At 33.5% G+C, this 21,889-nt stretch overlaps 1 protein-coding gene across 2 annotated transcripts in view; it reads right to left on the bottom strand.

Moving 5' to 3' along the window:
• Positions 1-2,991: 2,991 nt before the first annotated feature.
• LOC140434403 (uncharacterized) overlaps positions 2,992-21,889 on the bottom strand; it is a 33,204-nt gene continuing 14,306 nt past the window's right edge. The window contains exons 5-8 of one of the 2 annotated variants that reach the window (XM_072522636.1): positions 18,845-19,189; positions 15,148-15,373; positions 8,150-8,218; positions 2,992-3,170 (exon numbers count right to left, since the gene is read on the bottom strand). In XM_072522636.1, coding sequence (XP_072378737.1) covers positions 3,145-3,170; positions 8,150-8,218; positions 15,148-15,373; positions 18,845-19,189 — 666 coding nt within the window. In that variant the 3' untranslated portion in view covers positions 2,992-3,144. Of the gene's footprint in view, positions 3,171-8,097; positions 8,219-15,147; positions 15,374-18,844; positions 19,190-21,889 lie in introns of both variants that reach the window. The other variant, XM_072522637.1, reaches the window with a different exon arrangement.

Raw genomic sequence — 21,889 nt, 5'->3', positions numbered from 1 at the left:
TAGGTTTGGTTAAGTTAAATATGAGTAGGCACTTAATTACTCTTTGACTCGACTTAAGAGGTCTATTGTGGCTCATCCCTAGTTGTACTTTCAGCCCAGTCTTTTTAACAATGATTATTATAGCTTTTGGTGATACTTCTACGAAGTCGCAGTACTTAAGTTGGTAATGCTCAAATATATTGAGTCTTAGGCAGTGTGCGGCCATCTTGTTTTCAGCCTGACAAACCGCACTTTCTGTCAGTCCTATTTTATTCATGAGCCCCTTGGGGCCTCAGTGTTCTATTAGGAGTTCTACGATAATTCCCAGATCATTCCTATTTATATATAGCAGATCTTTGGATCTCGTCTCCTAAGGTTCACGTATAAAAGCCTTTGATCGTTTAAGACTTATTTGTACGTACCAGTGGTTACGCTGTCTCCGTTCCACCCCGTTCGTTATTGTTTTTTTTGCTGTGCTTCTTGCTATGCCTACGAAAGGTTCTTGGCCTTAGAATTTTTGCCCTGCTGGTAAGTAGATCCGCTTTTTTATTACCTTCAATTCCAGCACATCCAAGCATCCAAAGTAAACTTAATTTGTTACCTTTTCCAATCTGAATCAAATTCTGCAGACAATTCCAAACTAACTTGAAGTCAAACCGATTTGATTCTAGTACTTTTAATGCCGCCTGGCTATAGGACATAATTTCTATAGATCTATTGCTCTTTATTATACTAGTTTATCATTGATCTGCCATTATGATATTCGGTTTATTTAACTCCCATTTGTCCCTTCTTGAAAAGTCTACGGTAAGCGGCTTTTCAAGATTATATAATTAGGTTGCATGGCATCTGGTACCATTTTCAACTCTAGATGACTTTTTATTATCTCTTCAGATTTGATTTATGCACCCTTTTGTCCAAATTCCTGCCATCTTATCCATCTTATGTATGCTTCTGCCTTCGCCTCATTCTGCATCTACATATGTAATGGAAGAAGAATCAGTATGACCCCAATGGAGGCGGTTGGGGTAGTCGACATCGCTTCTATTATGATTAAGCATGCTTATCCTTCGTTCTCTTTGGTGGTTTTTAGCTGGTACGTAATCATAGCTAGCTACTTAATCATAGCCAGCACGTCAATACCCCATGATTTCCCACATATCCTTCGACATATCCAAAGGGAAAGCTTCGCTTCGTTACATATTTTTTCCAAGTGAGCGTTCCATGTAAGCCGCTTATCCAGTATTATTTTTGGATATTTGACCTCATTTGGCTCTTTGATAGTTTCCCAATACAGAGTGGGTATCCCGATGTTATCTAGGTTCCGTCTCCTTGTGAAACTGATTACTAATTTTCCCTAATATGTAATCCCTTTTTGCTGGCGGAGATAACTGACGCCTACTTTTTTCTTCTTAATTCCAATAAAAGCCCAAAAACACACAGAGTCATATCTACATAAAAAGAAGAAGAAGAAAGAGAAGAAGAAACAGAAGAAGATGGTTATTATGTTTAAGTTGTTAGTTGTTTGTGGTTTAAGTTTCATTGTGATCTGGGGAGCCACATGATTATCGGATTTAAAATATCTGTCTCTGGCTTTTCTTAATTTTATAATAATACCGGGTTTAAATGCTCAGCCATATTCACTTGATCTGGTTAGATATATGGTTGTTGGGTTTAGTTTGTCTATCTGATGTTTCATTTTTCCTAATCTTGCTGGTCATGGTGTTCTTGTGTTTAATTCGTATGTCTGTTGTAAAATGATCATTTATTTTGCTAGCTATACTGACTGATTGGCTTTAAATTGTCTTTCTTTCTGCTCTTCCCCGATCTTGCTGGCCACAGAGTTATTGAAATTAAGTTATGTGTCTTTTTTTTAACTATTTTATATTTTTGATCTACAAAGTTATTAAGTTTACAAATCATTGTCATTATGATTTTTAGTACGACTCAATTTTTTCCATGAAAAGAAATAAAATATTGTTATGTGCCTGTAATTATGGTCCTGTATTTATCTGGAAAGATACGCAGATGTCTCATAACAGCGAAAAGATTTTGGTAGCACAAATTGATGCGTTTGGTGGTTTGCAAGATATGTTATTAGATCCAAAAAAGCAGGGTCATAAGGGCGTCATTGTGGCCAGATATTTGGTAAATGGAGATAAGAAGACGGTTCCAGTAGGGGTGGTTAACCCAAATAACAAGATCACCTTTAAAAAGTGCCATGTACTAGGACTATGCGAGCCAGTTGTAAGAGTAATCAGAATAGAGGAAAACGTGCCAACAGCGCCAGCATTACATACCAACTTTCTACTGGACTGTTGGAAAATCTAAAGACGTCATGGGGCCATCTATCCGAAGATGAATACCAAAAAGCAGAAGAGTTCATCAAAAACGAAAGTGACAAATACTAACAACTCTAACCCCATAAGGCAGGCACCAAGATGTCTCCTATTTCCAAAAAATGCCTTTGCTATTTTAGAAAATATGCGGAAGAAGAATATCATTGAAGAGTCAAGTAGCCCCTGGTCTTCTTCGGTGGTGTTGGTAAAAGTAAATACCAAGAAGAAGTTGTAAATTCATAACAGCTCCAATCCTGGCATATCTGAAAGAACAGAGTCTTTTCGTGATGTATAGCAAATTATAGTATGCAAAATCGGTCGTTGGTGGTAGAATAAATAGATTGCGATTAAGCCTTATTCTTATTTCTTTTACCTATTTTGAAATAAACTCATACAGGCAACATATTCAAAAAAAAATCTCTTAGTCTAGTTCTAGATTCAGAAGCTCATCTTCTTTTATCGTGTCTCTATAATTTTGCTTTTGGTACTTTTTGATCTTTTATTTCGAATATTTTGAGGATACTTACCTTTAATTGGAGGAGCAGAAGATTTCTCTTAGGCTTCTTTAAATTCTTGGAGTTTTTACTATCCTTACAATAATTTCACCGATAAGATTTGTGCTACTAGATTTCATAAGGAATTGAAATGAAACAAAAAACTTGTAACTCAGATAACGAATTACCTGTTTATTATTGACGTATTTTTAAAATATATATATTGATATTTTTATCACAATTACATAATTTTATAAATAAATAAATATATCTCAAATTGGTGTATCTACAAATACTTATTTAGGTTTTTATAATATTTTACAGCTCTTTTCTTATTCACAGTAGAATATGGACGAGCCTAAAATAAAAATGATTTATTACTCGAAAAATACATTTACTTATGCGTAAAGGATAGCGCGATATAAAGATAAACGTAGCTACAGAACAAAATAAAAAATATTTCTTTTCTTAACAAAAAACATGGTGAAATAAAGTGCATCCAGTGAGAAGTTCATATTGGAACATTTACTGCAGTCACTCGGGCTATTCTTCTCCCAATCTTATCGGACTGAACCGATTCACTTGAAATTTGGTGACTTGATAGGAAAGTGCTTAAAAAAGTGCTTAGAAAAGTTATATAACGCCGAGGTGTGCTTCCGCTCCAGGGGGGTTGCCACCCCTTCTCGAGGGGTGAAAATTCTTTTGTTCAAAATAATCACGCGAATGAAGAGGATTCAATTCTAAGCAACTTTTGTTCTATAGAGTTTTTTCAGAAAGATATATTGAGTGTCTAACTAAATTATTTAATAAACTATACCACGACGGTCAAATTCCTGATGAATGATTAAAATCTATCTTTTTACCCTTACCCAAGAAAAATAATCCTAACCCTTGCGATGAATACCGATTAATTAGTCTCATGAGCCACACTTTAAAAATACTACTCAAAGTTATTCAACAGCGTATATATAAAAATATGAAGAACAATTAGGCAAGACACAGTTTGGATTTAGAGGTGGAATGGGAACAAGAGAGGTTATTGTGCGCAATAACGGTACTATTACAAAAATGCAGGGAATATAATAAAAACGTATTTATGTGTTATATAGATTTTTAAAAAGCATTTGACAAAGTTCAACATAGTAAACTCATACAAGGATATTAATTTAAACAAAAGTTTATACTACAATCAAACAGCGGTTGTACGGGTAGAAGATAGTGAGACAAACCAAGTAGAAATTCAAAGAGAAGTCAGAGCCATATTATCATAACACTCTTCCCGACAGTTAGTGAAGTCTACATATGAATGAATAAATAGAGAGTGAAATTTGGCTTCCTTGAGATCGTTCCCTATTGTGAGTTGTAAATATTTCGATGTAATTGAAATACATTCCTCACATATTGTAGATGATAAATAGTTTATAGTAACGGTGCCAACTTTGCACATTTTTTTCATGTGTGTCTGGAAAAATGGAGCTATTTTGGATAAATATTCCGAAGCACCTATATAATTACCATTATTCTCACTGAAAAATACTTCATTTTTCACATCACGTTTTTCTGATAAATAAAAATAAAAATAAATTATATAAATTAAAAAATAGAGTCTTATTTTCGGGCCCCAAAAATTACGGGTCCTAGGAATGTGCCTAGGTTGCGTAGACCTTAGTCCACCCCTGGCGATGAATGAATTGTTATCGATTCTAATTCATAGGTTAAGCATTTTTTAAGTAAATTATTTTTTAACGCTATTTACGTCATAAGCGGTGGTTTTTAGGGGTTGAGAATTTGTATTAATGCACAAGTTATCATTGAATATTTTTATTTTACTTAAATTTATCAGATTGTAATGCATAAAACGGGATTTTTCCCACTAAGGGGTAGTTTTAACCCCTTAAAAACAAGAAGCACATTTCGCTCTTACATAACTTTTGCAAAGGAGGGTAAGACAAGCTTAAATCCAAATTTTCACTTAAATCCATGAGGTCCGACAGAATTGGGAGGTTAGGTCCTATTTTCGCCCGAGTTACTGGACTAATTATATTAAAACCACTTAAAATAATTACAAGTAGGTATTTATTTATTATTCTTAATCAGTCGCATGCACTGTAAATAAGAGCGTAAGCTCACTAATTTTGCTGCAGGTTTACGCAAAGTGTTCCGATCTGCGCATAGAATATTATTATTGTTTAGTTATGTGGTTCCACGGTTCCAGGTTTGTACAAATAAACTTTTGATTTTATGAAGCCACACGGAATCAAATTATGTCTTCCAACGTTCAAGATATAAATTTTTGAGGTACAAGTGCACTTTCAGGATTCTACGACACCCGTGTAGTATGAGCTGTGTGTCATTGAAAGTATATGCATCTGTTGGAAGTCTTTTCACAAAACCGACAAAAAAGTTTTAATCATGCTTTAAAATAAAGTGATTTCATGACTATTTCGATTTTCAAAGAAAAATGGGCGTATTATACAACTGATACCTGAAGGCTTCGAAATATAATATATTATAGATGTGAGGTAACGATTAATACTGGAGCAGGGTATACAGGGTGCTCCTTAAGTAATTGTACAAAAAAAAACAGTAGATTCTACACTTTAAAATATTATGATTTAAGCCAAGTTGCTTTAACAAAATGTTGATATTAAGAAAGATACAGGGTGTTAAAATGTAAAATTAAAATTTTATTTTTCGCTATAACTTTCATGTTTATAAACATTTATTATAAAAAATTATGTATAAAAACTGGGTACTTTTAAATATGAGAAATTATAATTTGATGCACACTTTGATGTAACTGATAGATGGCGCCACTTATGCCACTTATGTGGTATAAATTTGCACTTAAATTTTTTGCTCTTGAACTTATGGGATAACAAATATTAAAGATACATTATTTTAACAAAAAAAGGTATATTTGTTAATAACTTCAAAACTCAACAGTTTTCGAGATAATCGCATTTTAAAAATCAGCTGCATAATTTTGATCTAAGACACTTAGTCCAGGCTACGAAGAAAAAATAGACAAAAACATTAATACTTCTGAATTTTGGCATAAAATATCTTTAACTAAAGTTAATAGTTAACGAAATATTAAATAAAATAAATATATCAGCAGGATAATTAATAATAGGATTTGACAAAATAACAGAATAATAGGATTTTACATCAAAAATTTTACGTTTTATATTAAATTAAAGTCATAATCAAAACATTTTGTTTACAAACCAAATTAAGAAATAGTTAAACTAAATAACATAACTTTTTGTCAAAGTAAGTGTTCGATATGTCCACCATTTTCTTTAATTCATTTGTCAATATATTCCATAAAAGATCGTCTCATATTAAATAGCATCATTGGTTTTAAAGAAACTGCTGCAGTATTTATTTCTTCCCATAGTTAGTTGCGAATGTTTATGGGATTCTTATAGACACGTTGTTTTAATGCGCCCCATACACCAAAATCAAGCAGATTAAATTGGTCACGTGGTGGCTATAATGTATAATGGATGAATATATTATTTTGGATACATATCCAAATCTTATGGTATATTATGAAACTACATCTTATTTGTCGCAGAAGTTAAATAATGTATTAAACTGTGATATATTTCGTTCATTGGTTACTTATATACACACGGAATAACCTATCGATGACATTACTTATTTATATGATTACGTTACAGCTTACGAGTAACTATAATTACATCTCGAACAAATGGACTATTATGATTTACTAACGAACTAATATTATGCTGAACTAAATTGCGTGTGTGTTTACTATATTTATAACAATATCGGTTATTAGGACAATTAAAAATGCTGAGTCTTTCAGGTTAGATTTGTAGCAAAAGTATTATGAAACAGGACACATATGTGTTATTCAATACCTGTGCTCTAGTTTCTATTTGTCCTAATAAAAATGTGTAAACAATTTTCGTAATGAACAATAAGTATTCTTTTCGGATTTTGTATAAATTAAATAATTATATCAATATCTCACCACATTGCCAAGGAATATGACTACCACGACCAATCCAACGTTCAGAAAAGCTGTATTTAAGTATGTTCTAACTGCCTTTTCTCTAGAATGTGGTGATCATCTTGCATAAACCACATATTTTGGGCTTTTAGCATTTTACAATAGAGAAAAAGTAATACAACGACATTATAGAAACTTAAGAAGCGATAGCAAAGGGAAATTGTAAACATGATGACGGCCAATGTCTGAATACGGACACGGCACCTAAAGAAGAAGATGAACTATCTTTTCTCCAATAAGACATTTAGCAGCCATAGCAAAGCATTTTGTGATGTTACATTATCATCTTTAAGTTGTTTTAATAAGAATAAACTATGAATTATGCTTATCTACAGGTATGCAGTGATTTACCGCACAAATATCAAACTAAGAATTATTGTGCAGCTGACTTATAAAATGCATTTATCTCGAAAACGGTTGAATTTTCAGGTTACTAACAAGTATACCTTTTCTTTGTAAAAATAATGTATCTTTAATTTTTAACACAAATAGAGCTAACTTAAAGAGCCAAAAAGTTAAACGCAAATTTATGCCACACATGTGGCATATGTGGCGCCCTTTATTAGTTACATTAAAGTGAGTATAAAATTATAATTTATTCTACTCAAAAGCAACCAACTGTGAATTTTTGTCCAAAAATATTTACAAACGTAAAAGTTATAGTGAAAAATAAAATTTTAAATTTCCACTTTAACACCCTGTATCTTTCTTAATATCAATATTTTATTAAAGCAAGTTGGCTTAAATCGTAACATTTTAAAGTGCAGAATCTACGGTTTCTGTTTGTACAATTACTTAAGGAACACCCTGTATATGTTTTTAAGATACAAATAAACTCCTGTCTTTATTTTATGGATAGATATTTCTCATAAGCGATATTCTTTAAAACGTAAAACTATTTTTTTTCATTTTAGCTTAGATACTCACTGGGCGTCATGGACGATAACTGGAGACGTTTAAACACTATAGACGTGATTATTATGTACATCTTAACAAATATAAAACTATGTATATAAAAAAAAGCATTCCGATAATTTTATGTGGATCATTATCCACAAAAGTCCAAAATGTCTAATTCTCTTCTAATTTATAGGATAATTAAATAATGAAAAATATATCTACTAAAATATTTTTTATTTTATAGTTAGAATAGAATATTATCCAGTGTATATTTGTAAACTTTATAGTAAACTCTAATTGTCATAAATTTTGTTGTTGTTTGAAACTAAAAATATTATACCTTTTTTTTATATTTTCTGTTTAATTATTAGCTTCATCTCAGGGACCCTTACCTGTTGATTTCGTTCTATTTCTATCATGTATTTTAATGGTTTTGGATATTTTGTCGGACATAACTATCTCTAAAACATAAAATCTTGTTAAAAAAAGTGTTGTCTACATTACTGGGGTGGCTTAAGAGAAATAATATAAAATGATCTTTGTTCTGTTAAGCCAAGTTATTTGTAAAAATAGTATAAACAAATAAATAAAAGTGTAAAGGCAAACCATATCTTCAACCGTATTAAGATTATTAAAAATTTAAATCTAAATACTCCAGTCGTCAGAGACGAAAACGCCACCGAACCTCTAAAAATCATACGAACAAGCTGAATTTTGCTGAGAACGTCAATTATGGGACCTCAAAAAAGATGCAAAAAAGTTTACCACTTTTACCCCCCGGCGTCTCCGTAAAATCTCCCTCTGCAAGGGGGATAATACGGAAAAAATTGATTTATATAGAATCTGTACATCGTAGAAAAAAATGTTTCAAATAAAAACTGTAGCTGAGATAATTTTAAATAGAAATATTTATAAGAACTTTTTATTGAAGCGACCGGTGTTTTGCAATGTCAGGTACGTTCACGAAATTTAAATAAAATTTATATCAACTCGACTGTAAAAAATCGATATCTTTTGTTCATAGTGTCCTATCGACAAAAATCAAAATTCGTTTTAAAGGCGAAGAGAGCAGCTTTCGTCTACAATTTTTGCATTTTGTCGCAACACAAGTTCTATAAAGGTGTTAAATAAAAAACGTTTAGCGATTTTTACCATTTTTTACGATTCTTATGGGATCAATAATGTTTATTACTTTCATTAACCGGCCAATATAGATTTTCAATATTCGATGCCAATCTTCAAAACCTATAGCCTGAAATTTGGGTTTTCAGTTTTGGCAACAAATGTGAGGCATTTAAAATATGCCCAAAAAAGGCTAAATTTAAACCTTCACATTACAAACGATCTAAAACGTTTAAAACTGCTTTTTTTTATTACACAGATACGTTTTTTGAATCGACGCAACTTCAGCTACAAGTTTCACCAACTTCCGTTTTCGTGGAAGCGATTTTTCGTGACGTGCGGTCGTTTGTGATGTGAATATTCAAATTCAGCGTTTTTTGGGCATATTTCAAATGCCTTACATTTATTGTCAAAAGTTAAAACCAAAATTTTAGGCTATATATTTTAAAGATTGGGCTCTAAAACTGAAAATTTCGTAGTGACCGGTTCATGGAAGTAATACATTTTATTGATCTCATGAGAATCGTAAAAAATGGTAAAAATCGCTAAACGTTTATTTATTTACACCTTTATAAAAAACAACTTCATTTTCAGTAATATATAAAAATTTATATATATATATATATATATATATATATATATATATATATATATATATATATATATATATAAGAAAGCTGCACTTTTCATCTTTAAAACGCATTTTGATTTTTGTCGATAGGACAATCTTATCAAAAGATATCGAAATTTTAGCGTTGAGTTGATACTCTCTCTCTCTCTCTCTCTCCAAAGGCGCTACAGCCCAAATCGGGGCTTGGCCTCCTCCAAACTATGCCTCCAACCTTGTCGGTCCCACGCCGATCTTCTCCAGGTTCTCACGTCTAGCAAATTTTGCTCGTCCGCTGCCACTTCATCCTCCCACCTTTTCTGTGGCCTTCCTTTTGGTTTTGCGCCCTGCATCTTACTATCTAGGGCTCTTTTCGGCAATCTTTCTGTCTCCATTCTTACTACATGACCAGCCCAGCAAAGTCTCTGAAGTTTAACGAATTCTGAGATCGGTGTCTCTTTGAACAGTTGGTAGAGTTCATGGTTGTACCTAGATCTCCATATTCCGTTTTCGTTAATAGGTCCAAATATCTTTTTTAGGACTTTTCTTTCGAAAACTTCCAGTTTTCTTTTTGTCTCTTCTGTCATCACCCATGTCTCGCATGCATAACATACTATTGGTCTGATAATAGTTTTGTAGACCCTGATTTTCGATCTCCAGTGTGTGTTTTTGGATCGGAACACATGATCGAGTGAAAAATAAGCTTTGTTTCCCTTTACTATTCTTCTTTGGATTTCTGGTTCTTCTGTTCCATCCGTGTTTAATGCAACTTCTACAATATGTGAAACTTTCTACCGTTTTAATATCGTCATCTAATTCAACTGTGCGTCTGTTTCCCCTAGCTCTTGCCTGTGTTAAATTTTTTGTCTTTTGAATATTTGTTTCTAGTCCGGTCTCTTTTGCCTTGTTTTTAATTGTGAATATATTTCTGCCGCCTCTTCTGTTCTGCGAGACATGATGCTGATATCATCGGCATATGCGGCAATCTGTATTGATTTATTTGTTAGGAAATTACCTCTTCCTATATTCAGCTGTCTTATCACATATTCCAAGGTCAGGTTGAATAGTGTCGGTGCCAGCCCGTCTCCTTGCTTTAATCCTTGGACTATTGTAAAGTTTTCAGTGAGCTCATTTTGGACTCTGACTGCTGCTATTGACGAATCCATTGTTGTTTTTACCAATCGGATGTATTTTTGGGTTATATTAAAGCTCTGCAATATTTGATATAACTTGTTCATATTAATTGAATCGTAGGCTTGTTTGAAATCTATGAATATGTTGTGGACGTCAATGTCGTATTCCCACGATTTGTTTAAAATTTGTTTCACTGTGAATAGTTGGTCAGTTGTAGATCTTCCTTGTCGGAAACCGGTTTGATATACCCCGACAATATTTTCAGTTAGTTGTTGGAGTCGTTTGTTTAGTATGTAAGTGAAAATTTTGTACGCCGTGCACAAGAGGGTTATGCCGCGATAATTTTCGCATTTCAGTTTATCCCCGGATATCCCCACTAGTTTTTTATAGATTGAGCATATAATCCCGGTTTTCCAATCATTAGGGATCTTTTCATCATTCCAAATCTTGTTCGTGAGCATATGCATTTGTCCTACTAGGTAATCGCCACCTAATTTATATAGCTCAGGGGGGACGTTGTCAATACCTGGAGCCTTATTGTTCTTTTGTGCTCGTATTGCCTGTTTTACCTCTTCCATCGTTGGGGGTTCTATATTTTCGGTGTCTCCCTTATTGTGATGCATGTTCATATGCTCTTCATTTTCTTGTGTCCCTAAAAGAGTTTGGAAATAGGTTTTCCAGACTCATTTTATTTCTTTTGGATCACTGGTTATTTGCCCTTCTTGATTTCTGGATAGATTTGTTCGGGGTTTGTATCCTTCTCTTAAATTGCGTAGATATCTGTACGCCTGTCTTATATTGTTGCTTTGATGATTTTCTTCCATTTTCTGTATATTGCCGTTTTCATATTTTCTTTTCTCTGTTCGGCATATTTTATCGGCTCTCCGTCTTGCATCTTGGTAACTTGCTCTTCTTTCTCTGGTTCTGCTTTCCATATATTTCTTGTGTTCTTCATTTATTTTCTGTATGGCCTTATAACACTCGTCATTGATCCATTCCCTTTTTGTATTTTTCTTTTTCTTCCCTATGATTTTTCTTGCTGCGTCAATAACTTTTGTTTTGATTTTTTCCCAATATTCTTCGGTGCCTAGACTGCCTGTGTCTGTCAGTGTTTGTGTTATTTCTCTCTCATAGTTCTGTTTGTCATCTTGTTGTTTCAATTTTTGTATATCTAGCTACTCTGTTCTTTGTTCCTGTCTTTCTCTCCTATTTCACGGAATTCTGCATCTGTATTTTATCTGTGCTAGGATATGGTCAGGTCCGCAGCATGCTCCTCTTCGGCTCTTCACATCTTGTATGCTTGTTGCGGCACGTTTGTCTATCAAGACATGATCAATTTGGTTGGCGGTTGTTCCTCCAGGCATAATCCATGTCGCTTTGTGTATGTTGGGGCGTGGAAAAAAAGTCGGACTTATGATCATGTTTTTTCTACTGGCAAAGTTGATAAGTAATTCTCCATTTTCATTGGTATTTTGATGAAGTGAATGTTTACCAATGGTTCCTAAAAAAAGTTCTTCTTTGCCTATTTGAGTAGGATCCTCCTAGTACGATCTTGATGTCGTTTCTTGGTGAGCTGTCGTATACTTCTTCTAGCAGTTCGTAGAAATCTTCTTTTATTTCCATGCTATGTTCTTCTGTTGGGTAATGAGTTGATACAAATTTTATTTAAAATGGATTTCGCGCGCCTGACTGACATTGAAAAACACCGATCGCTTTAAGCGTTGTTTCTGAGAGAACGATTCATTGTAAACAAAAAGTGATAATACACATTTTTGTTCAAAATTACTTTACTACATTTATTATTTGAGATATTCTTTTTTACGGTGTATAGATTCTTGGTAAATCGATTTTTTTCCGTTTTCCATCTCTCCGAAAGGGGTTTTTGGGGAAAACCTTGGGGTAAAAATGGTAAATTTCTTTACACCTATCTTTTTTGGGGTCCCAAAATTGACATTCTCTGCAAAATTCAAAAAATGAAAAGGAGACATACGTACAAAAAGCGTTGCTGGGTGTACTGCAAAACAGTCCTGGGGCAATTACTGCTATGCTGGAGATTGACGGTGGAAACTTCACAGAAGCAAGAGGTTGAACATCCAAAAATTCAAGGGACTAAATTTATGCGGGATGGGAGCCAACTAGGACATGCCACATACTGAAATGGATTAATTGAAATTGATCTCTTTAGATTGGACATACATAGCCAGAAGAAATCCTTAAGCAGTCCATACTTATCATATACTCCATACAAGCAAAGCTGCTAGTTTTTCTATATTGGACAGAACTTCTTGTTAGATAATAATGCAATAGTTTGGCGCAAAGCTGTCCCTACGAACTCCGAAAAAATACCAAAAACAAGTAGTATCTAGAAGTCTATGAAGAAAGAAGTAGACTACAATGATTAAGATGTTATTCTTGATTTTTACTCCTTTCGGATCATTATTAAAAATTAGTTTATTAGATTATTAGTTTCAAATAGAGCAATGCTGCGCAGTATAGGACACCGTATCCTTCTATAATAAATTAATTGTGTCGGGACGCAAAATCCTTCGAGATATATATGGCCCTTGCATAGATAGCGTGATAAATGAATGGAGTCGAAGATACAACAACAAATTAGATACTTTGTTCGGAAAGGAAAACCTCGTGAGGTATTAAAGGCCGAAGAGACATACATATGGAACGAAGTGGAGACAGCCCATTTATAAACAATGTATTTTAGGAAAGACAAGATGCGAGAAGAGCTATAGGACTACCTAAAAAGAGGTGAAAAGATGCAGTCAGAGATGACCTGGATAAAGTAGGGGTAAGACAGTATTAAATAGTGGTACATGACCGACAAGAGGAGAAGGTAATTGTAACCCATTGATAATGATGATATCCTGCTATGACTAAGCCACTTCTACTTAATAAAACCGGAGCAACTGTGCAATTGATGTGATGAACTTTGTAATACTGTAGTAATCAATCCCGATTAGAAGCAAGAATACCTAGAGCGAAAAAAATTGTCCTCCGATTGGTTAGACTCCAGGCTAATCAGTTCTATCGTTAAATACACATTTATTACGTCACCTGATAAGAAAACCAAACAAATCTGATGATACCCGAACTAATGAACAAAATATGAGATGAGGTGGGAAGGAACTGGTACGACCATTTTTTCTTTAACACATGAGATCTTTTCTTTCCGATTTCGGTTCCCAAACGATCCAATAAACCAATGTACTAGTGGCTTTTGATTGTTTGTGCCTGTTTTAAATAGTAAATGAAAATAATTCCTTACGGGTCCCAAATTATAGAGGCCATGACCTTTTTGGTGGTTTCTTGCGTCTTTGGTAACTTTGGGCGGTTTTACCTGAATGCTGCCACTCAGATGACTGCCGATTTTATTCCGGAGTAAGGCCATAAGTCTAGGTTACGTCCATTGTGACATATCGATGCAAAAACTCCGATTCATCATCATCATCATCAATCAGCCCTGAGTTGTCCATTGTTGAACATAGGCCTCCTCTAGACTTTTCCATCTGCTTCTGTTATGCGCCTCTGCTATCCAATTGGTCACGATTCTTTTGAGGTCGTCGGTCCATCGAGTCGGGGGTCTTCCTCGGCTTCGCTTGTCAGCCCGTGGTCTCCACTCAAGCAATTTTTTTTTTCGATTAAAACTCCGATTAAACATGTTTAAACAGCACCGCGACTCATTAATTCGTTGGTGTTTTTGCTCTGGTATGAGGAAATTCGGCACCCACTTGAAAAACAGCTTTCTCATACCCAAACTTGTATAATAATAAAAACGCTCCGCTTTGATAACTTTGAGTGTCAGCTATCTCTTGCAACTTTACTTTGCGGTTTTCTATATTAATTTTCAGCGTTTTTTTATGTTCTGGGGAATAACTTCCTCATTTGGCGGTAAAAACGAATTTGATTTCAGTAAACCTCCATTTTGTAGTTGCAATCGATGGAGCAGGGTCTCAGTAACAATTTTTGCGCAATTGCTCAGTTTAAACGGTATTTTTTCCACCAAATAACAGTGATAAATCAACAAACTAAATTGCGTTGAATCCTTTGTTTACAAAAGAAGATGCATTTTGAAAGTATTCTTTTGAAAGTTGATACTACCGAAATTCCATTGGATAATTAATTAAAGTCGTTGTCTCATGGTTAGACCAGGGAGCTACTGATAGACGTAATAAAAAAATGGTAATAGCCTATAATACAACACGTGTTGCTCTACAATTAGTTAAGGACAAAAACTAGAAACGTAAGAATATCAAGGAAAAACTCCGAATTAAATAATTATCTGAACTAAAAAATTGCAGATAACATTATCAAAATAAATAAAATATATAATTTTGGACCATCCATAACAAACATTAAACTATACCCATACATATACCCATAGTGATAAAGAATATGCGTTTTATATAAAAATAAAAATACTGACATAAGAGGCATTTAAAATGCTTACAAAACTAACAAAGTTAAAAAATCTTACAGTTATCATACTACTATTGTAAATAATATCTACCATACCTTTGGTTTTTCGAAGTTGATCCCACAAAATTTTCTCAATCATCTCTTTCCAAGTTTTCCATACTTTTTCTGATTTCGCTTCAAGAATATAAGTGTACTTGCTCGAGTTTTGCTTCTTCTTGCTTTTCGTATAATCCGTTAGGTGTATAATAAAGTCATTAAATGTTGCTATCCTCAAATCATTCATTTTTATATGGTCGTAGTAATAGAAAATTTCCAATCGAGTCTAGAAATATTAAAACAAGTTTAATTTCTCACTAAATTTTCATAACAATTGTATTTTTCTGGTGTTGCTTATTAAACTTGTAACATATGTTAAATGTTTAAAATGATGGCACTATGGTATTTTTAGTTAAATGTAAATGTGTGTATGTCTGCTTGCGTTAGGGGAGAAAGGACGGTGGGTAGGATAAAGAATACACCAAGAAGACACTAAGATATATACCATCCACAGCTATCAAATTACCACACACAAATTCGAAACTGTTATACAGTTCAAGGTAAAGCACGGCAAGAATGAGTATTCTAAAAATCAATGAAAATAATTCAAAGAACCAACGCAAATGCATCAACCAAAAGAAAAGGAAGAAGACCAAAACAACTAATTTTATGAAAAATTCAAATCTCCGTATGATGCTTACCCTCGAAGTGGCATCAAACTTGTTATTGTTAACCTAAGTGCCATGATTGATAAAGATGACTGCTACCCAGCACATATTGGTAAATTTAGCGCAGATACAGATCACTATCTGATAGGTATAAAACTATGCACAAGAATATCACGTGTAAAGAGTATGAAAAGTATAAGAGCGAAGAGATACAGTACACACCTCCTAAAAAATGAACAAACAATGGAATGATATTAACGGCAGATCAATGATCTTATAATCATCATGGATATAGAGTGCGAGCCCATAATTAATTAATAATGGAATGTATGAAAATAACCCGTAAAGTATACAGAAAATCAGATTCTAGGTAGGGAAGACTTGCCTAAAATCACCGGTTGATTTAACACTGAATGTGAGAAAGCTACAAGAAAGAAGAATATGTTTATTAGCTTTATAGCAAAGAAAAACGTGAGCAACTGTTGAAGAGAACTAGAAGAGATGAAAACAGAATCCATAAGAGAAATAACAGGAAATTAAACACTAAAATTCTGGGTACACACATGAAAAAACCAGAAAATTTTTTATCGACCTGTTTTTAGATTCCAAAGCAGCAAATGATAGTGTAATACCAAACAAGTTATATGAACCAATGCAAGACTTCAAAATTTATGTTAAACTGATAAGGTTCGTAAATATGAAAGTATTAAAGATGATGTAAAGTAAAAATCCAAAATTGCTGTTCCAAAAGAGAGAAACTTATAAAAGACGAAGAACTAAACAACCAAGATACAATATTTAGTAAATCTACCGATCCACCTATCTAGTCTATGCAGGTGAGTTGAACATTCGCATTTTAATGTATTTGCCTAAGTTGTTGTTTGTTCTAAAAGCTGGTGTTATTCCTTTCTTTTTTATGAATATGTCTCTCACTTTATTCTTCTTCTTCTTCAGTGCCTTATCCGGTCCGGATGTTGGCGATCATCAAGGCTATCATGGTTTTGTTGACTGCTCTGCGAAACAGCTCCGCTGAGGTCATCCCACACCATTGGGTATAAACCAAATAAATGGGTGTAAACCATTGGCTCACTTTATAACCCAGTTATTTTCTTTTGGAAGATATGTATTTTTTCCAGGTCAGTTTTCTATCCAGGTGAATCCCAAGGTACTTTACATCATCTTTCTGTAGTATTTGTCTGTGTTTAATACATACAGATGGACATGTTCCTCTACAGGTTTTAAATGTTACATGTATCGACTTTTGCTCATTCGGTTTAATTCTCCATTTTTTTTAACCATTTTTCGACTTCATGTATGTTATTTTGCAGGAGTTCTGATGCGATATGTGGATTCTTCTTGGAGCGTAAGATTGCCGAATCATCTGCAAATGCAGCTGTTGTTGTGGCAGGTGGTGTTGGCAGGTCGGCAGTGTATAGTAGGTACAGGACAGGACACAGTACACTTCTCTGTGGGAATACCGTTGTTATGGGTTGGAGTTCTGTTATTTCATTGTCGTATTTGAGTCCAAAATGTCTATTTATAAGAAATTACGTTAGTCATGTGTAATAGTTAGAGGTAAACAACTTCTCGACTTATATAGCAACCCTGGTGTCATACCTTGTCAAACGCTTGTCCTATATCTATGAACTACATAGGAGCAATATTTGGATGTCTAGAGGTCTTTATGGATTCTGTTTACTATTTGATATACTTTTTAAGTAGTAGAATGTTCCTGCCTGAATCCAAATTGGTGGAGTGGTTCTAGGAGAGGTGTTAGTCTTATTAGTAAAAGTTTTTCGAATACTTTGGAGAGCACTGGTAGTAGGCTGACTGGGCCGGTATGATTTCACCCTCTCCAGTGATTTACCTTGTTTTAAAATGGGTGTTATTTCTGCTACTTTCCATTGTGGTGGGAAATAGCTGATTTTTATGATTGAATTGAATAATTGTGTTAGATATGCATATCCTTTTTTTTCTGTTAATTCTAGCTGGTATGATTCTTCAAGTGCTAAATACAGTTCTTAAGTCGTTTGCAAATGTCTCTGCTTTTTCTTTTGGTCTTTTTAACCATCCGCCTTGGTCTTTTTTAATGGTGGATATTGTATTCGGGTCTTTTTAATTTTCGGGTTGCCTTCCATAGGGAGTATTTTGTTTGTTCAGTTGTATCTGGTTGTTTTATATATTTACTGAATTGTAGATTCTTTTTCGTTACTATCATTTCTTTTAGCTCCTTTGCAGCATTTTTCAGCTGCTTTTTTGTTTGTGGCGATCTAGTTGCTTGCTACTGTTTCTTTATTTCTTTTTTTCTGGATTATTGATCTGGATAAAAGGGTTTTCTTTTCTGGATTATTTTCTATCTTATAGATATTGAAGTGTATTCACTTTTTATTTCATCGTTGCTGGATATTATTGAGTCTTAGAGCGATTGTTGTATAACTGAGTTATTAGTGTTTTAAAATGTTCTATATGTTCTATATCTTCGTTGGTCTTTAGGGAAATGTTTAGTTGTAGTCTTTTTTCTACTAGATGTTTAAATATATTCCAATTTGTTTTTCGGTTATGTAATACACATCGTTTTTCCCTGTAAAGGAATTTCGGAAGATAGTTTATAACATGACTCAGCATGCATATATTTCTTGTTAATTAGTTTGGTAAGTCGGTTGGCCTTTACGTTAGTTCTCGTGTTGCTACTACTTGATGTTTATGCTTTGTATAGCTCTCTTCCTCGGGTCGTATCCAGTCTAGATCCCCAACTCTGATGCTTGGCATTATAGTAATATATATTTTATGCTTTGGAGCGCATTTTAACTTTTTGGAGGATTTTTAACCTCTTAACATCCACTATTTCATCTTTTGAGTTACTTTTTGACATTTTGATTTTGTTTCGTTTTTTATTTCAACGTCTAGCATAAGTATCTAGTGGTAGTAATATCCAGTAATGAAAAGAAAGAAGCAGAAAATATTAAAGAATCAATGTGTACAGTTTATAAATTTGATTTTATTGTTCATTGTCAAATATAAAATTAGTTCAGAGAGAAAAATTGTTAAACAAAAGGAATCATTGTATATCTGCTTAAATAAATACTTACCGGGTCACATGTCGTAAATACTAACACATTGGCAAATAGAAACACCATAGCTTCTACTTTGCGGGGCTTGGTAATACTGAACATTTCCCTCATTTTAAACGATCCATAATCCATCTTACTTATAGGACTGTTCTCTATCGACTCGATAGCCACTGAATCGTTACCTTTTGACATTTCTTCTCTCACTATTGCTAAGGCAGTTTGGGTACTATCTACAGGCAATTCCAATTTCTTCAATTGTTTTTCGATCTGCTCTAACAATAAAATGTACTTTCCAAGCCTTTGCACTGGTGTCAACAAGTATGCTGAAAAGTCGAGTCTTTCCCCAAATTTTTCTTGCATTTCCTAAAATATTTAAAACATATTTAGATATTTGTATATTATGCTTGAAATTTATATTTTAATACAGTGGTTAATAAATCTTATTTGGCCTATCGCCCTCTTTCCAGAAAAAATATTACTTAGCGCCCCCTAAAAATAATTTTATTTTTAAATTTTAATAGCAATTAAACAAAAAGATCTTTGTATATATATTTTTACCTTTTTTTAAGATATAAATAATAAAGAAAGGTGTAAATAAGAAATATTAAACAATGAATTACAAAATGGTTTAATAAACTCAGAAAAGGAAGGTAATGTAATGAATGGAAAATTGGAGTCCATCTTATCCTACCGTCAATATACCAATGTATAAATCGTTTGGCGATACTTTATGCAATTACATCTTAACTTGTTGGAGGATATCAAATATACTAAACTTGTAGTGAATCGTATTTATTGATTCTTAAGGCGCGCATGGACGAAAATTGCGAATCGAGAACAGCTCGCGAGCTGTTTTCGAACTATAGCGAGCTGCTAGCTAACTGTTCCCGAACAAGAGGTCTACACCAAAAATGAGTGTGGTTCGCGAACAGTTGGCGAAACAAAAGAAAAAGCATGGGAAAAGAATATGATGACAAAGAAATTTATTCAAGTCGTTCGGTTTATGAAGGATCTCATTTGATAAGAGATTTGCAAATGGTGGATAAGTGGCCATTTAATAGTTTTAACCGTATGAGTGCATTAGATTTTGAAGAATTGATAAATAAGAATGGCCCACTTGTATTAAAACAAAATGTGACTATCGCAAAACAATAACAGTCCAGGAGCGACTAGCACTGACTCTACGTATTTTAGCAATTGAAGATTCGTTTACCCCTTTCAGTGCTGATGACGCACCGGTGTGTCAGGAATTTGGTTTTAGCTTAGCCGGGCACATGACGTATACCATTAGAACTAAAATGATCAGATTTTTGTCAGCATTTACAGTTATTGTATAAACACGGATTGAGGACGTGGCTAGAAGGTTAGGTTTAATGATATTTAACGCTGTTCGAGAATTTATTGTATAATTAGTTCATTATTGAACAATTATTATAAGTGACATAAAATTTAGTGAACCAAGCACTTCAAGAGGAAAAAACGTAAAATAAAGATACAGAACCGCAAATACCTCACAAAATATCAGCTTAGGCGTGTTCCTGATGATAATCTAGAATTCGAGGACTCTAATGATTCTAGCGACGAGGAATTCTTTGATGAGACAATAGCAGGCAATTTATCTAATAGTTAGTGTTTTCTGTATGTATTTATTTAATTATTAAATAAATACACTCTTTTATTTTTCTTTGCTTTTGTTTGCTTTCTTTGTCTTTCTTTGTTTATCTTTGTTTATCTTTATTAGACAACACCCTAATATGGGTTTATTATTTCAGCATTTATTTAACTTTGTATCGAGACCTGAAGATGCTTTGCATATTGTAGAAAGCGAAACCGGTCGTCTGGATAGTTAAATTAAATTGATTGTGAGTAAGTCTAATTTATTATTTCTTTTACCTTTTTTAAATACACTCTATATAATATACTTATATTGATTATTCGTATTATTATTTGTAGATACAACAATTGACTGAAAATAATACACCTGCGAATGTTGTGAGCACATGGAGCACATTTCCAAATCTAAATAACTTGATAAATAAATAAATTTTGATATAAATTCCAGTCCGTATGATTATTTTAGATTATTGCTTGAGAATAATGTTACGATAAATATCATGGCCTATAAAACTGTAAATATATTATGACTAATTCTTTTCTATTCTAGTTATTTTGGCGCTCAGTTGAAAGACCTGTTTACCTGCCGGCAGAAATTTCTAGTCCCTACGGTAAAAGACCTGTTTACCGGAATTCTGACGAGTCACCCACTTCTCGGCTCTTCGATGGGGGATCGCTGAGAATTTCAATTTTATGACCCCAAAAAAGATGCAAAAAAGTTTACAACTCCTTTTCCCGGGCTTTCCTCTAACACCCCCCTCGTAAGGGGGTGGGCGAAATCATCGATTTATCAAGTATCTGTATGCCGTAGATAAAACTATTTCTGAATATAATGTTTTTTTTTAATTAATGGCTTTGGATAACTTAATCCATTCAGACACGATAATGTATTTGACTACTTGAAATTAAGTATTGACCTATTTCATTTGTTAACAAAATAGTACTTCGCCTAGAGGTAAACTAAAAATATATTGTAAACATCAGTATCACAAGAATCAGTAGATTGACAAGAAACCATACTCTCATTCGTTACATTCAGGACCCTAACCAAATTAAAGTGAATATTTAGAACCAACAAGGGATTACATAATATAGGGATACTTTTTACGTTAAGGTGCCTTTCATAGCGACTTTATTACAACACAAGACAGGCAACGATTAGAAGGTAAATATATAACATAAGGATAGACAGAGGGAACAAAGCTTGATTTATACATTCACAATACACATTCCATCTTAAATTTTTCTTTTAGTCCCTTTTAAATATCCCCAAAAAATTTGGTCAAGCCTATTATTACGACGAGAGATATATAAAATAGAAGATCGACTCTGAGGAAGTAGTATTTGTTCTTTTATAAGATTTTCCAATATATACTTAACTGCAGCATCATTATATAGCACCCGAACATTCAATGATTGATATCGTCAGTGTTACCATTACAATCGCAG

This window comes from Diabrotica undecimpunctata, chromosome 2 (genome assembly GCF_040954645.1).
Source record: "Diabrotica undecimpunctata isolate CICGRU chromosome 2, icDiaUnde3, whole genome shotgun sequence".
Classification (NCBI taxonomy): Eukaryota; Metazoa; Arthropoda; class Insecta; order Coleoptera; family Chrysomelidae; genus Diabrotica; species Diabrotica undecimpunctata.
The sequence above is the reverse complement of the archived record's forward strand: the minus strand, read 5'-3'. Positions and strand labels throughout refer to the sequence as shown.